The 18,057-nt window shown below is 36.6% G+C and overlaps 2 protein-coding genes across 4 annotated transcripts in view; one reads left to right on the forward strand and one right to left on the reverse strand.

Moving 5' to 3' along the window:
• Positions 1–11,360, forward strand: part of MNS1 (meiosis specific nuclear structural 1) — a 70,844-nt gene extending 59,484 nt beyond the window's left edge. The window contains exons 8-11 of one of the 3 annotated variants that reach the window (XM_032864881.1): positions 2,721–2,978; positions 7,926–8,051; positions 9,401–9,508; positions 11,248–11,360. In XM_032864881.1, the coding sequence (XP_032720772.1) occupies positions 2,721–2,978; positions 7,926–8,051; positions 9,401–9,508 (492 nt within the window). In that variant the 3' untranslated portion in view covers positions 11,248–11,360. Of the gene's footprint in view, positions 1–2,720; positions 2,979–7,925; positions 8,052–9,400; positions 9,897–11,247 lie in introns of those variants that run through there. The other 2 variants (XM_032864882.1, XM_032864883.1) reach the window with 2 other exon arrangements.
• The window catches only part of TEX9 (testis expressed 9), a 61,771-nt gene continuing 53,715 nt past the window's right edge, over positions 10,002–18,057 (reverse strand). The window contains exons 11-12 of the mRNA XM_032864884.1: positions 11,170–11,304; positions 10,002–10,325 (exon numbers count right to left, since the gene is read on the reverse strand). Of these exons, the coding sequence (XP_032720775.1) occupies positions 10,248–10,325; positions 11,170–11,304 (213 nt within the window). The 3' untranslated portion in view covers positions 10,002–10,247. The remainder of the gene's footprint in view (positions 10,326–11,169; positions 11,305–18,057) is intronic.

Below are 18,057 nucleotides of genomic sequence, written 5' to 3' on the forward strand. Positions count from 1 at the left end.
TGAATGAGACAAACAAAAAAACTGAAACTACAAAATCTCTAGAAGAAAACACTGCAGAAAGACTTTATAACCTTTAGAAGGGTGAAGATATTTTAGTAGTTTAAAAAGGCAAGACCCATAAAGGAAAAAGTTGAAAATTGGGTTTCATCAAAACTAGTAACTTCCTAACATTTAGGAAAATATAAATGTAAGCCACAGTCTGGGAAACAGTATTCCCTACATGTATCTTATAAAACCTTTTATTCAGAACATAGAATGTTTATAACTCAATAATAGAATACAAAGAACCCAGTGTTTTTTAATGAACCAGAAATCTGAACAAACATTTCATTAAACAAATACATGACTAGCCAATATACAATAAATTGTTAGCTTTTACTATTATTTTTAATATTTTTCAGCTATATTAAAACAGATCATTTTAGATACTGTTTCATCAGTGAGGAGGAAACTGAAAACCACGTATTGATATCAAAACCAACTGCATATATATTCTTAATGACTAACTGCATAGAAGAAATGTAAAATATGTACATTTCTTTTTAAAAACAATGTAATCGATTTATATATATCTAGTATCAAGTTAAGTTGAGGGACTAAAGTGTGGTGGAGTTGGTGGGGGCTGGGAGTTAATATCCTTGGGGTAATTCCTCAGCCAAGAGGGGAGAGAAATTAAGGGATGAATGCTTCTTCCTGTCAGCCTTGTGGACAGACCTGAAAGGTGCTCCATGCATTCCTCACAAGGTCTTGGCAGGATTAAGCCACAGTTGCCCGCATAGTAACCAGTTAACTTATGTACCCATGTGTTGGCTTTTCTTCCTTCCCTATTTCTCTCTGCTTTTCTCTCACTGATGCTTCCTGAGATCTTCTCTCATAAAATATGTATACACAAATATTTGTGTAAGGCTCTGCTTTCATAGGAGAACCCAGACCAAGATACCTCTAAAAGTTTCCAGGCTCAGAGTAGTTTTACAGCAAATTATTTCAAACCTTCAGTAAATAGCTATTTCTTAAACGACATTATGGGTTGTAAAATTATGCAGTCCATATTACTTATATTTATAAAATCCTGATCCAAACAGATCTAAGAGTACAGGAACACTTTTCTTGGGAAAAAAAAATTGTGTTTTGTTTTGTTTTGCTAACACCTCCCTGATTTCTACCCAGATGTCTTTACCATTACTAAGATTTGTATGGGAGATGGGTCCCAGGAGATGTCATCAATTCATTTGATTCAATGTGTGTTTTCTGTGTGTTAGGTATTATGATGAGCTCTGGAGGAGTTCAAAGCTGAGACAGTATCTGCCTTCACTGAGCCTTCTGACTTCCATATCATACATGGCAGATGAACACAAACTGTAATATCATAACACCGTGCCCAGTATCATAAACTAAAACAACAGATATGATACATAAAATAATAAAAAAAAATGCCCTCTAGGAATTTATTGTTAGTGAGGAGATAGGGCACGGGCATGTCAAATAAATTAAATGTTGGGAAAATTGAATGGTATCAAAGGCCCAAAAGAGAATTCTAATTTCTAAAAGGAATTAGAGTGATTAGAAAAGACTTTGTGGAGGTGAGATCTGAACAGATTAGATAGAGGTAAGTGAGGACAAAGAGGTTGAATATTCAAGATAATGAACAGAGTTACCGTCACTGATATTCCAGACTGATTCACTTAAAACCCACTCCTACCCTTTTGTCTTACTTTATTATAAAGACTATAAAATTGAAATCACATTTCTCTTCTTTTAGCCATAATTCTTCATAGGACCTAGGTAATCTCCCAAGTTATCCTTGCACTTCAAGGTGTGAAGACAGAAGTAGGCAAAGTGAGGTTGCAAATCATACATAGAAGACTGGGTCATTGGGAATAGTTTTGGTAGTTACCATCATGGAATTTGAGCCATGATGGTTAACTCTACAAAAAATAGATGGTAACCAAGATGGCAGCTGGTTCCCTGGCCCTCTATGCCACCTGCTGGCCTGTAGTAAATCCCTTATAGTTTGTGTTACATGTAAAACCCTGCTCATACAGCTGTTGTTAAGGCAATATTTTGAATGCCTTGAGGATATGGCTTACCTCCTGGAAATTGTGTTAGAATTAGGCAAGGCTGGTTACAGCTGAGAAGGAATTAAAATTTATATCAGTCCTAACTGGATAACAATAAAGCAAAAATAGAATCTAGGTGTTAGATGGGTGGTCACTGTAAACATTTTTCAGTTATGTTTAAAATTTTTTATTAATAAAATGTTAGGAAAATTAAAGCTTGTAGGGAAAGACTTTAACTGTGCCAAGTAATTTTGAATTTTCCCAAAAAACTTGTGATTGTCATTTCTAGATTATTATTCTGAAAAATATTTACCAGTGATTGGAACCACAGTTTCAGGCAAGATTCTAGAATGATTCATAGTGGGTACAAATTTCACAGATTTAATAACCTCAGGTGTGTAAAAAAGTTTTTATATCCGTTCCTTCCAAAATATATATAAATTATATAAAATCTAAAAATAAAAGAAGGCAATCCATAGGTAACATGTCCTTTATCCAGTGAGTCTTTAAAGGATGGGGAAAAGTGTTATCTTGAAAAAGTTAGTTTTTCAGTTTTATTTCTTATTTTAAACTGCACTCAACCAAACTCTATCCACCCTTTCTTTGTAAATCTGCTGTAAAGAAACAGTTACTGAATTAATGTTTATATGGATTGTTGTTTAGGAGGAAGCAGAAGAGAAATTGAGAAAGCAAAGGGAGTTGAAGCAAGATTTTATAGAACAAATGGCCCTGAAGGAATTAGTACTCCAGGCTGCGAAAGAGGAAGAGGAGACCTTCAGAAAGGCTATGCTAGCTAAGCTTGCTGAGGATGATCGGATAGAACTGATGAATGCTCAGAAACAAAGAATGAAGCAACTAGAACACAGGAGGGCTGTGGAAAAACTCATTGAAGAGCGTCGCAATCAGTTCCTTGCAGACAAAGTAAGAAAAGTGTTCTGTTTTTTTCATTATCACTGAACCAATAATCAGCTCATCTGCTCCTCCACTAAGCATTTCACTGAGACCCTTGCTGTTAGCTTATCTGTTTATGAACATATGGTGTAGACGTTTTCTGACCAATCATTCCTTAATGCATCTAGAATGTATTTATTGATGCTTTCCATTGTGCTAGACACTGGTTGGCTGGTGTTGAGAACATAAATACAACTAAGTCCATGGTATCTATGAGTTTATGGTCTTGTATAAAAATATATAAAAGCAATCATTATAAAGATAGGCCAAGTACATGTGATAATAATTATACAGGTATGGGCATCTTGGTATGGTAGAGGGGACACAGATCATGAATGCTCTGGATGCTAATTTAAAAGTGATCTTTAGCCAGGCATACCCACTGAAGAATTAAGTAGGCTACATGGTTAAGTTCTGCACTTGGAAAGATGACTTGAGTAGGGATATTGGGGGTAGAGTGAGGGGAGTAAGACTGGAGACAGGGAGACCAGTTAGGACATTACTATGGTAAGTCGGTGAGAGGTGGGGAAAACCCATGCAGATGGAGAAGGAGGGAGATGTGAGGGAGATAGCTTTGATGGGGCTTGGTGACCAGTTAGGTCTGAAGAGGTAAGAGCAGGATTACGGCTGCTGCTGCTACTACTAAATAATACTATTGTTTCCATCTTCAGTGAATGGGTGAGGTCCTAAAGAAAACAAAGAAAAATGGATTTCAAGGGGATATATTATTCCATTTTGTCCGCATTAATTCTTAGGCACCAGGGGGAAGATTTCTTAACTGGCAATGTAGACCTCAGAGTTGGAGAGGGAACTAGATTTGTGTCTTTGGACACATGTTTCATTCATAAACCTGAAATAATACTTAAATAATCTGCCTCACTAGATTGTTGAGCTTTAAGAACCAAATAAGATAATATGTAAGTACTCTGTAAGTACAAACAGCTCTAAATATGAAGAATACAGATTAGGCTTATGGTAAATATTTATGACTAATGGAAGTGGTTGGTAGCAGTAACAATGAAAATTTATTGAGCGTTTACATGCATCATTCACTATGCTAAGCTCATTACAAGCAAAGTGATAACTTTAAATTTTCAACCCTGTTGAGTCAGGTAGTATTCTACCCCCATTTTAAAGATGTGAAAACTAAGGCATAGAGAGATGATCTATATATTGCTCAAGGTTTCACAGCAAGTAAGTGGCAGAACAGGGATTAATAAAGTTACTTATGGTAATGATGATCTTTTCCTATATGGGTGGACAGGAAGAAATCTTCAGATATTCTTGTAATCAACAGATACTGACCTGTTAGGCATTCTGCTGAGTGTTGGTGAAGGAACCAAAATGAATAAAAATTAATTCTCATAGCTTCTAGGGTAGTGCAAAAAATAGGGTACAGATTTGTAAAAGATTTGATTATATACAAAATTATACTGAGTACATTTCCTAAATGTACAATGTAAACATTTATAGAATTTGGTAGTTGTAATTTACTAATTGTGCAATACGGTTGACCCATGAACAGCACAGGGTGAGAGGTGCTGAACCCTCCCCCTCACCCAGTCAAATATCCACAATTAACTTCTGACTCCCCCAAAACTTAATAACCTACTGAGGACCAGAAGCCTTACTGATAACATAAAGATTTGATTAGCACATATTTTATATATGTATTACATCCTACATTCTCAAAGTAAGCCAGAGAAAAGAAAATTTTATCAAGAAAATAAGAGAAAATACATTCACAGTACTATATTGTATTTATCGAAAAAAAAATTACTGGTAAGGGGACCTGTGCAGTTCAAACCTGTGTTATTCATGGGTTATGGACATTTCTGGCAGAACTATGTGGGTTTACCTGGAAATACATAAAAGATGAGTAAAAGCAGAAGGTATTCTAAGTTGGCAGCATATGGAAATACCACAACGAGAAACTTGAATGATAGGCAGAGGAGTCTAGATATGATACAATAGGAAACTGATGATCATAACATGGTCTTTAGCAAGAGGAGAAGGTAGTCATTCAAGAAAGAGGTGATTAGGACCTGGAATAGGTTCACAAAGCAATGGAAGAAGCAAGAAAGGTAAGAGTTTAAATATTTTTAAAGTAAGATGAGACTGGTATAGCTTTTTTGGACCATGAAGGGTAGAGTGGAGGAAGGAGTCAAAGTAACTCCCAAGGTTTTAAATATGAGAAACTCAAAGACTACCAAATGCTATTGTGTTATGAGGTAGGACAAAAAAGATATAATACTTCAGTTTTAATCATGGTGTGTTTGAAACGGAAATGCAAATTGAAAATATTCTTAAGGCAGTTGACCCAGAAGAGCAAAGCTTAGGTCAAATTTTCCTAGAAATACGTATCTCGCATTAAGCAGCACAGAGAGAGGTTCAAGCTAAGAGGATTCCTCCAAAGAATTATGATGAGAAACAGTAAGAGGGCCAGTCAAGTCTTGGTGAACATTCTTATTTGATGGTAGGAGGAGGAGGAAGAAAACAATGACATGACCAAGAGATGGTTAGAAAGGCAAGAGAATCTAGATGGTGTGTCACAGAAAACCAAGAGAGATCAGCTCTGTCTTTTGCCTGCTCCATGAAGTGTCGAGATACTTTGGCTCTCCTCTCTTCTTATGTCACACCATAGTTCTGTTGCCATATTTCCAGATGTCTAAATGACAAAGTTGGAAACAATTTGTCTTAATTTTCTTTAATGTAAATAGTCCTAGTATGAAGCTGTGTGCTTCAAGTGTTTGAGATTGGGTCACATCCCAAGGGCAAGGGTGGATTTTCATTATCATGGAATATGTTAATCCTTTCCATTATAATCCTATGAGGCTCTAACTCTGATTTCTAGATTTTGAAGATATTCCTAAATAGGTATCTACAATTCTGTCTAGCTTTTTAAGAAATCATACGTTTAGGCAGACAAAAATCTGAAACTCCCCAGAAAGCAGTTTCAGCTATTCAGAATTTGTCCTAAATGGACAACTTGGTTTCAAGAGTTTTCTAAACTTTTTAACCTAATTTACTATAAAAATATTTATTAGGATATTTAATGTGTTTACCACATCCTAAGAAGAGAAATCTTTTATTCTACCCAAATTAGAGACTATCCATCATTGGACAAAAATTTAACAAGTGAGTTTTCCTCACAACATTACAGAAATTTCTTGTATCTCCTTTCTATAAGGAACACATCAGTTAGAATTAGGTTTGGCTACAGGTACAGAGACCAAATTAATGGTGTCTTAGTAGATAGTTTATTCTTCCTCATAAAAGTCTGTATGACCCATCTGCTTATATTCCGTTGGCAGAAACCAAGTCCTATTTTGACCATACCGGACTGTAAGGGAGCCTTAGAAATGTAGTCTTTAAAAAAAAAATAAATAAATTCAGGTGTAACAATTCCATGGCAGATTCTGTTACCTATTTGATCTTAGAGGTAACATAAGTAAGGGCCACTCAACTCTTTGATTCAGGAACCAGATGGATGAGAAAGTCTTTTCTCAATTAGCTGTTATCAATGCTATGTCTGATTCTGTTATGCAGATAGTATTACTAAAGAAGACGAAATACTCTCATGAGAAGCAATTACAGGTTTAAGTGGCACTGGAAATGGCTGTGTCCTAGCATTCCCCTTTTTCTTCATTGGTAACTATGAAGAGTTATTAGGTTATGTAGAAGCTGGTCTCCCATTGTAGGAAAACATACTCTTTTCTAGTTTACATGACTTTGACAAGGACTGGTCTGAAAAAATAATGAGCCTAGGAAACTATAGTTATTACAAAGACACGCTTAACATTAATACTACTTTAATTCTAGGTGGGAATTCACCACTTTAGTGGTCTGCCTTTAGCACCCTTCCCTTTCCAACAGGATTATTTGGGTATGGCTCCGTAAGTTCTTTTAAGCCCTAAAACTTTTGAAGCTGGTCCTCTCTTCCGTAGTATATGGTACAGAAGTTTGATGTGGTTATATAAGAGCATTCAGAACTCCCTCCTGAGAAACACCAATTCTTTTTTTTTTTTTTTTAAAAGCTCAGCAAGTCCCAAGATTGGATTTTTTTTTTTTAAGATTTTATTTATTTATTTGACAGAGATCACAAGTAGGCAGAGAGGCAGGCTGAGCGAGAGGGAAGCAGGCTCCCCGCTGAGCAGAGAGCCTGATTCAGGGCTCGATCCCAGGACCCCAGGACCATGACCTGCGCCAAAGGCAGAGGCTTAAGCCACTGAGCTACCCAGGTGCTCTGAAACACTGGTTCGTCTGTTGGAACTATTGCTGCTATTCTTGTGCTTCCTACAGGCTCTTAAAAATCTTAACATATATGGAAATATTTACCTTTTAGATATCCCTGTTTTTTTTTTTTTTTTAAGATTTTATTTATTTGACAGAGATCACAAGTAGGCAGAGAGGCAGGCAGAGAGAGAGAGAGAGGAAGGGAAGCAGGCTCCCTCCTGAGCAGAGAGCCCGATGCAGGACTCGATCCCAGGGCCCTGAGATCATGACCTGAGCTGAAGGCAAAGGCTTAACGACCTGAGCCAACCAGGCGCCCCCCTATTTTGTTTTATACAGTAAACTGCCTTCAACACTGGGCATATGGTTAACATTATATAAATATCTGAATAAATTAGGAAATCCCTTCTTTGAAAATTTTTTCCTTGGTAATGAAGTTATATTGTCCTAGAAATATATACTTGCCTCCCTAAAATCCCAGTCATGACTACTGTTTTTGTAACTTTAAAAGATAGAGATATGTTGTATATATAATAAATATAAAAATACTATATAGTATATTCTGAAGTTAGTGTCAAATATTTCATCAATTTTGTCTAATTCACTATGAGAATAGGTTTTATTTTATGACTTCTTAAAAGATTAATGTATGCTGTGACAATAAAATTTTATTTACATTTCCAGCAACGTGAACTAGAAGAATGGCAGTTGCAGCAAAGAAGACAAGGATGTATTAATGCAATTATAGAAGAAGAAAGACTAAAACTTCTCAAAGAACATGCTACAAAATTACTAGGCTATCTCCCTAAAGTAAGTGAGATTTAACTCAAGGTATAATCTTCCTGAACTCCAATAGTGGGGAAAATTACATGGTAACTAGGACTTCAGAGGGTCTGGGTTTTGCTTACTTCTGGCTGTTCACAAAGCAGCAGTGGGATCTTAGGCAGTCATTGACATCTGTCCCTAAAATGAGAGAGTTGGTCTTGGCACATTCTTAGAAGCAGGAGCTAGAGTTCCTGAATTTCAATTTTAGAAGTCTAAAACTAAACTACCTGAAATCAGTTGTGATACTTTGTACACTAAAGCTGATGACATACGGGAAAATCTTGTAATTGGTAACAGTGCTAACAGACACATGCTTGAACCAAGTCCGAGACAGATCTGCTATCTAATGGGAAGTTTTAAGTAGGTACTAGGTAAACTGTATTTAAAAGTACTTCCAAGAGATAAGATTTTCATGTATAAGTGAGATATATTCTGACTATAAATAAAGTAACAACTGAGTTTCATAAGCCATATAAACATCTGGGTGCATGTAAATAAATTTTCCGTCTTTTAAATTTAGAAATGTCATTTGATTTATTCATCTGGAAGAATCAAGTGCTTATTTTTTAGTGCAGTGCTAAGGAGGGAGAAAGGGAATTGAGTAATTATTGCTTTTCCACAGGTTGTTACAGTCTAATTGGTTGACAGGATTCATTAATATAGTCTTTTTAAATTAATACGTCACCTTATAAGTTCTGGAGAGTCTGGGATTTAGATATTTTTAAAAGTAAATGTGGAGATGGGGAGAGCCTAACAAACCTGATATATCCCCAAATGACAAATTATTCTTTAGGTCCTTTAAATTATATAAGCAAATACTTAAGAGGCTTTTACTGTATAGTATAAGGGAAAAGAAAAGTAAGTAAAAGCATGGAGAATTTCAAAGGGCTTGCTTAAATGGCCTAACTCCAAACCTGGAGCCTTTCCTGCAAGATTCAAGGTTTGCTGACCAGCCACAGAACGGAGGCAAGAGCCAGTCTCATCCATGAGCCTGGCAAAGCTCAGTTTCTTCACCCTGACCTCTCTCAGTCCTTATTAAATTCTTCCTCATTCAGCCAATCCTAGCAGTTGTGACCTGCAGTAGTAAGGGAGAAGAGCCCAGATTCCTATTACAAATTCCTACACTGGAGCTGATAGATACGTCAGGAAATCAAAGAATATTGAGTATATATATCAAATCATAATTTTAGAGAACAGTGATTTTTTCATAAACCTATTAAATAGATTACATTATCTTAGAGCTATAACTTCATAAATTTGTAGTCTATATATTTGTTAGCATTTGGTGAACTACTCTAGCATTTGAAGTAACCCGCAAAATATTTTTCTTGCAGGGAGTATTTAAAAAAGAGGATGATATCGATATGCTAGGTGAAGAGTTCAGGAAAGTATATCAGAAAAGGAGTGAAATTTGTGAAGAGAAGGGACACCATCAAGATTAGGTAAAAACTAGATTGTTTTTCACCACTAGATGTCATTGTAACTTTTGTTTTACAGTTAATACTGAATCTGTAATCTGCTTGGATTTTCTAAAGTGTCTCTAATTCCTATTTTTTAGCTACAAAATTAATTGCTCTTAGTCAAACTCGTTCTTGTACTGATAATTTGAAGATCTGAGTTGTGTACCACATCACAACAGTCCATGTATGTATCAATACATTACAGGCCAAACCCAGGAGACTAACTTCTTCATACTACCCCTACTGCTCAGAGCTTTTGCTGCATCTCCATTCAGACTACAGTTCCACTGGTATTTTAGGAACTTTACTTCCAGGATCTGGCCAGCCAAAGTATCTTTTGCTTTCTACTATAAGGAAAGAGAATAGTTAAGCGTGAGGCATTTCAAAGTGCTTTATTGTCCATGAAAACTTAAAAGCAGAATTTCTATAACAGAAACTTACCGTTTACAAACTAGACCTGAATCTCTAGGACATAAAGTACTTTACCTTAGACAGCAAGTGGGTCACAAGAAAGAATCAAAAGTTAAATTCCTATTCTTTTACATATCAATTTTGTATCCCCTAAATCTGAACAGGGAATTCACTGGAATTACTTTGATTTCATTACCAAATGTCTTCATTACTTAGAGTACAAATAGTGCATTAAAACTTTAAATAAAATATATATGGGTCATACAGTTAGACAGACATACAAAGTCTATATAATTATAAAGTAGATAATTTATGAATTTCCCCATTCAAGTGCCTTCATAAATTCCTCTTCGGTGAAAGACAACATCTTGGCAGCTTCAATATGCATCTGTGTTTGTAACAAATCAATATTGTTTTAGTCTTAAGAGTAGACCACAGAACAACAGGAAATTGACAAAAGTGTGTACATAAATATGCTATCAAATTAATAAGGTCTGTTGGGATGTGTACTCGAAATCTAATAAACATGATATTTGAAATTACATTCAATGATCAGCTTGTAAAAACTTATTTTGTCCATGGTGGTTACTGAACCAATATGTTGAGAGAATAATGACATTTTAATTCCTAACCTTGGCAAAAAGGGAGAGTGGCAGAACCATGACGCCTTATCTTTTCACCACCAGGTAACTTTGTGGACAGAAGGAAATAGTGGCTGGGATTCAATTTTCAGTCTTCCGTGTTTCAAGAGGCAAACTAATCCCCTAAGATAATAGTTATTCTTGTACATACTTTCTTTAATTAAGGAGTATCCATACAGTATTTTTAGTTCCATTTGCCACATTACTAATATACTCGCATGAAAATATCCATTTGCTTGGATGACACATTGTATATAAATCTTATTATGTATGTTAATAGATAAAATTTTGTGCCTAGGGGCACCTGGGTGGCTCAGTGGGTTAGGGCCTCTGCCTTTGGCTCAGCTCATGATCCTGGGGTCCTGGGATCGAGCCCCACATTGGGCTCTCTGCTCAGTGGGGAGCCTGCTCCCTCCTCTCTGCCTACTTGTGATCTCTCTCTGTCAAATAAATAAAAAAAAAAAAACTAAAAAATTTTGTGCCTGTGTCAAAATAAAAAAAAAAATCTCTAAAGTAGAAATAAGAACTATTTTAGTAGAGTGGCCCAAATAATACCTATGATTTAACTGTGTTTTTTAAGGACAGACTCACCTTCTGCCTTTTTAAAACATCGATTAATTTTAATTGTTTCTTGAACCCTATCATTAATTCTCCTTTTTGTTTTTCTAGCTTCTTGTTTTCTGATTTTAGTGCTTCAATTTTTTTGTGTTCTTCATTGGCTATATCCTGCAAAAAGAGAAGAAACTCCCATATAGTCTTCAGTCTTTACTGGAAAAAATTATATTGTCACATTAGTAATAAATATCTTTAACTGAAATATAAAATTTTTGCAAGTTTTCTTCTTTGCATTACTGAATAACTAACATTGGGAACTTAATGATCTCTCAAAACAGTTTAGAAATAATTCAGTTCTAATTCCAGTAATGCCAGTTTGTAGTAGACCAACTCTTCTGGAGTTAACAAAAACATATTTGAAGGTATAGATGAATAATCAGTAGTAAGCTGAAACTGGAGGTGATATGCTCCTTGAAAAAAGGGAAATATACTGGCTGAAGTCCATAGTCAGCTGGATTTTTTTTTTTTTTTTTTTTCATAGTCAGCTGGCTTCTGAGAGTACTTTCTACTTCATGGGTTCACAGGAGATGGATCTCGAGGAAAAAGTAGCAGTCTTACTGGTCTGAGAAATGAGACAACAGGGTGGCGGAAATTTTCAGTTGACAAATCCTATAAAGAATGGAGCCCTAAAAATTCCCTTAAATCCTTGGTAGACACTTAAATACCCCAAATACCCCGGGGGCAGGGTGAGACCCCTAGGAACACATGAAAGGCAACAGCTATGGTCTAAAGAGCTGAGCAGAGAATTCAGCCACAGGCCTGACAAGGGAGAGAGAGTTTGTGAACTTGGCAAAAATTATCCAAATGAGCTCTGCATCAGTTTGGACAATGGAGAAGAAGGACCAATGAACTTTGACAGGTCAGTAGAATTTAACTAAGTACAGGAAGATCTTATACTTAAATAAATGTTAAAGGAAGCCTTTCATGCAAAATGGCAATGATACCAGAAGGAAATCTGAATCTACATACAAAGTAACAGAAATAATAACGTAATAAATATTAGTAGACTTCTTTTTAAAATAAATCTCTTTAAAAGATAATTGATAGTGATGTCACCAAGATGGCAGATTACGAAGTTCTGGGCCCTTGTCCCCCAACAAACACACATGGACACACTGAAGACACAGTGTAGTGTCGTGAGAAGTATAGAAGCCAACTAAGCAGTAACAGCCAAGCAAACACTTAAAAAGCCATACTCAAAAATGATAGGAAATTTCATGGCATTTATGCTCACCCTTTTCCCCCTTACCCTCCTGGCATAATGGAAGGAAGCCTTTCAATTTGTGGAAAGAAGAGTAGAACTTGCCTGTAATGGTCTGACTTGTTTGGGGATTGCTTGAGGGACTGTCTCACCTGATTCAGAGCACTGATGGAATGGTGACACCGTTTACGTATCAGGCTGGAGGCTGCTGGAAGCAGTGGTGGGAACTGCTGCACATAGGGCCATACAGGGGGTCTGCATAACCATGAATGTCTAGGTACAAGAGATTATGGGCTGAGGAATAAAATGCAACATTGAAGGCCCAGAGAAGAAGCAGGGCTGAGACTCCTAGGAAGTCATTTAAATTTAAGTCTGTCATTTAAATGACAGAGTGAAGAGCTTTAAGACATACAGAAAACAAATCAAAATGGTAATGGGAAGTTCTTTCCTCAGCAATAACTGGAAATGTAAATGAATTAAACTTCCCCTAGATTGTATTTAAAAAATAAGATTGAGCTGTGTACTGTCTACAAGAGATGTAAGGACATACACTGGAAAGATGAAAAAAGATACTGCATGCAAATGGTACCCAAAGGAGGACAGGGGTTCTATAATAGTATCAGACAAAATAGACTATAAGTAAAAACAGTTATGAGAGACAAAAAGGCCATTAGGTAATAAAATGCTTCATTCACCAAGGAATTATAACAATTGTATATTCACCAAACATCAGTTCCTAAATATATGAGGCAAACATTGACAGAACTGGTGGAGAAAAAAAAAAAAAGCTCTGTGATTATAGTAGACTTCAATACCCCACCTATGGATATAACAACCAGAAAGAAGGGCATTAAGAACAGTACGTGAACAACCCAACAGACCCAACTGGGCCCAAAAGATGTATATAGTACATTCCACCCAACAAAAGCAAAATACACATTTTTCCTTTGTTTTCCCCCTAAAGATTTATTTATTTGAGAAAGAGAAAGAATGTGAGCATGTGCAGGGGTGAAGGGCAGAGAGAGAGAGGGAGAGAGAAACCCAAGCAGACTGTGCTAAATGTGGAGCCCGACAAAGAGCTCAATCTCACCACCTTTAGACTATAACCTGAGCTGAAGCCGAAACCAAGAGTCGGCACTCAACTGACTGTACCACCCAAGTGGCCCCAAATACACATTTTTCTTAAGTGTACATGGAACATTCTCCAAAACAGATCATAGGCCACAAAACAAGTCTTAGTAAATTCTAAAAGACTGAAGCCATACAAACTTTCTGTTCACACTAAATTGAAACTCAAAATCAACAGCAGAAGGAAAATTGGAAAATCTATAGATATGTGGGGATTAAACAACATACTCTTAACCAATGGGTCAAAGAAGAAATCACAAGGGAAGTTAGAAATTATCTTCAGATAAATGACAATGAAAACACAATGTACCAAAACTTACAGGATATAGTGAAAGCAATGCTAAGGTGAAAACGTATAGCTGCAAATGTTTACGTTAAAAAAGAATAAAGATCTCAAATCATAACAACTAAAGAACTAAACATAACTACAGAACTAAACCCAAAGCTAGCCAAAAGTAGGAAATACTAAAGATTAGAGCAGAGATAAATAGAAAATAAAATAACAGTAGAGAAAAATCAATGAAACAAGAGTTGGTTCTTTGAAAAGATCAACAAAATTTACTTTATCTAGACAAAAAAAAATAGACTCAAATAACAGCAGAAATGAAAGGGGATATTAAAATTGACTTTACAGAAGTAAAATTGTAAACGAGACAGTAGACATTACAACCGAAACCACAGAAATAAAGAGGATAAGAGAATACTCTGAGCAATGATACACCAATAATTGGATAACCTAGACGAAGTAAATTCCTAGACACTCCCAAACTACTAAAACTGAATGATGAAGAAATAGGAGATTAGTTCAGGCAATACAAATATGTAACTAGTTAGCAGACTGAAGGAGCACTCAAAAACCTCTCAACAAGGAAATCCCCGAACCATATGGCTTTACTGGAGAATTATACCAAATATTTAAAGAAAAATTAACACCAAGAAGAGTCAAAGATAGCAGAGGAGTAGGAGACTTTAATTTCATCTGGTCCCAGGAATTCAGTTAGATAGCTATCAAATCATTCTGAACACCTGCAAACTCGATTGGAGATCAAAGAAAAGAGTAGCAGCCATTCTATGAACAGAAAAGTGACCACTTTCTGGAAGGTAGGGAGGTGCGGAGAAGTGAGTAGGAGGTGACATATGGGAAGACACACCACAGCAGGGAGGGAGCCTCCATCAGCTGGCTACTGACAAGTGACAGAGCAGCGGAGCACAAAATCGGAACTTTTAGGAGTTAGAGCATAGAGTCCAGCCAGAGACTAGGGAGATAGGAGTGACTGACTGCTTTTCTCTGAGGGCTCACTGAGGAGTGGGATCCCAAGTTCTTGGCTTCTCTGGGGCCAGAGATTGGGAGGCCGCCATTTTCATTCTTGTCCCCCAAAGCTGGACTAAATGACAAGAGGAAAGTTGGAAAGAACTCAAATACATGGAGGCTAAAAAGCATCCCACTAAAGAATCAATGGGTCAATCAGGAAATTAAAGAATTTTAAAAATCATGGAAACAAATGAAAATGAGAACACAACTGTTCAAAACCTTTGGAATGCAGCAAATGCAGTCCTAAGAGGGAAGTATATAGCACTACAAGCCTTTCTCAAGAAACCAAGTCTCAAATACACAAGCTAAACTTATATCTAGAAGAGCTGAGATAGGACAGCAAATAAAGCCTAAACCCAGCAAGAGAAGAGAAATAATAAAGATCAGAGCAGAAATCAATGAAACAGAAACCAAAAGAACAGTAGAACAGATAAATGAAACCAAGAACTGGTTCTCTGAAAGAATAAGATTGATAAACCCCTGGCCAGACTTATCAAAAAGAAAAGAGAAAGGACCCAAACAAAATCATGAATAAAAGAGGAGAGATCAAAACTAACACCAAAGAAATATAAACAATTATAAGAACACATTATGAACAACTATATGCCAGCAAATTAAACAATCTGAAAGAAATGGATGCATTCCTAGAGACTTATAAACTACCAAAACTGAACCAAGAAGAAATAGAAAAGATGAACAGACCCATAACCAGTAAGGAAATTGAAGCAGTAATCAAAAATCTCTCTCCCTCCCACAAAAAAAAAAAAAAAAAAAAAAAAAAGAGCCCAGGGCCAGATGGCTTCCCTGGGGAGTTTCACCAAACATTTCAAGAAGAATTAACACCTATTCTTCTGAAGCTGTTCAAAAAATATAAATGGAAGAAAAACTTCCAAACTCTTTCTATGAGGCATTATCTTGATCCCAAAACCAAAGACCTCATCAGAAAGGAGAATTACAGACCAATGTCCCTGATGAACATGGATGTAATAACTCTTACCAAAATACTAGCCAAAAGGATCCAACAATATAGTCAAAGGATTATTCATCACGACCAAATGGGATTAATTCCAGGGCTACAAGGGTGTTCAACATCGGCAAATCAATGTGATACACTACATAAATAAAAGAAAGAACAAGAACCATATAATCCTCACAATAGACACGGAAGAAGCATTTGACAAAGTACAGCATCCTTTCTTGATTGAAACTTTTCACTGTGTAGGGATAGAGGGAACATACCTCAATACCATAAAAGCCATCTATGAAAAACCTACAGTAAATATCATTCTCAATGGGGAAGAACTCAGAGCTTTTCTTGTAAGGTCAGAAACACGGCAGGGATGTCCAATATCACCACTGCTATTCAACAAAGTACTAGAAGTCCTAGCCTCAGCAATCAGACAACAAAAAGAAATAAAGGCATCTGAATCAGCATAGTAGTAGTCAAACGCTCTTTGCAGATGACATGATACTTTATGTGGAAAACCCAAAAGATTCCACCCTCAAATTGCCAGAACTCATAGAGGAATTCATATGAAGTGTCAAGATATAAAATCAATGCACAGAAATCAGTTGCATTTCTATACACCAAGAATGAGACAGAAGAAAGAAATTGAGTCAATCTCATTTACAACTGCACCCAAGCCACGAGATTCCTAGGAATAAATTTTAACTGAAGAGGCAAAGGATCTCTACCCAGAAAATTATAGAATACACATAAAATTGAGGAAGACACAAAGAAATGGAAAAATGTTCCATGCTCATGGATTAGAAAAACAAATATTGTTAAAATGTCTATGCTACCTAGAGCAATCTACACAATGCAATCCTTATCAAAAAACCATCAACTTTTTTTCACAGAACTGTAATAAATAATCCTAAAATTTGGACGGAATCAGAAAAGACCCCAAATAGCCAAAGGAATGTTGAAAAAGAAAACCAAAGCTGGTGGCATCACAATTCTGGACTTCAAGCTCTATTACAAAGCTGTAATCATCAAGACAGTATGGTGCTGGCACAAAAACAGACATAGATCAATGGAATAGAATAATGAACACAGAAATTGACCTTCAACTCTATGGTCAACTAATCTTCCACAAAGCAGGAAAGAACATCCAATGGAAAAAAGACAGTCTCTTCAACAAATGGTGATGGGAAAACTGGACAGCCACATGCAGGGATCTTTACTAAGATAAAATGCTTTTGCACAGCAAGGGGAACAATCAACAAAACCTGAAGACAATCGGCAGGATCAGAGAAGGTATTTCCAAATGACTTATCAGATAAAGGGCTAGTATCCAAAATCTACAGAGAACTTATCAAACTCAACACCCAAAGAGCAAATAATCCAATCAAGAAATGGGCAGAAGACCTGAACAGACATTTCTTCAAAATAAACATCCAAATGGCCAATAGACACATGAAAAAGTACACAACATCACTCGGCATCAGGGAAGTACAAATCAATACTACAGTGAGATACCACCTCACACCAGTTAGAATGACAAAATTAACAAGTCAGGAAATGACAGATGCTGGCGAGGATGCAGAGAAAGGAGAACCTTCCTACACTGTTGGTGGGAATGCAAGCTGGTGCAGCCACTCTGGAGAACAGTATGGAGGTTCCTTGGAAAGTTGAAAAGAGAGCTACCCTATGACCCAGGAATTGCACTACTGGGTATTTATTTGCCCCAAAGATATAAATGTAGTGATCCGAAGGGGCACCTGCACCCTAGTGTTTATACCAGCAATGTCCACAATAGACAAACTATGGGAAGAGCCCAGCTATCCATCGACAGATGAATGGATAAAGATCACACACACACACACACACACACACACACACACACACACTGGAATGTTAGGCAGCCATCAAAAAATGAAATCTGGCCATTTGCAATGATGTGGATGGAACTAGAGGGTATTATGCTAAGTGAAATAAGTTAATCAGAGAATGATAATTTTCATATGATCTCACTGATATGTGGAATTTGAGAAACAAGGCAGAGGATCACAGGGGAAGAGAGGAAACAATGAAACAAGATGAAACCAGAGAGGGAGATAAGCCATAAGTGACTCTTAATCTTAGGAAACAAACTGAAGGTTGCTGGAGGGGAGGGGGATGGAGAGAGGGGGTGGCTGGGTGATGGATATTAGGGAGGGTATGTGTTGTGGTGAACACTGGGTGTTGTTTGAGACTGATCAATCACAGAATCATAGCCCT

The sequence above is a fragment of the Lontra canadensis genome, unplaced genomic scaffold (assembly GCF_010015895.1).
Source record: "Lontra canadensis isolate GAN:19392208 unplaced genomic scaffold, GSC_riverotter_1.0 scaffold28, whole genome shotgun sequence".
NCBI classification, from domain to species: domain Eukaryota; kingdom Metazoa; phylum Chordata; class Mammalia; order Carnivora; family Mustelidae; genus Lontra; species Lontra canadensis.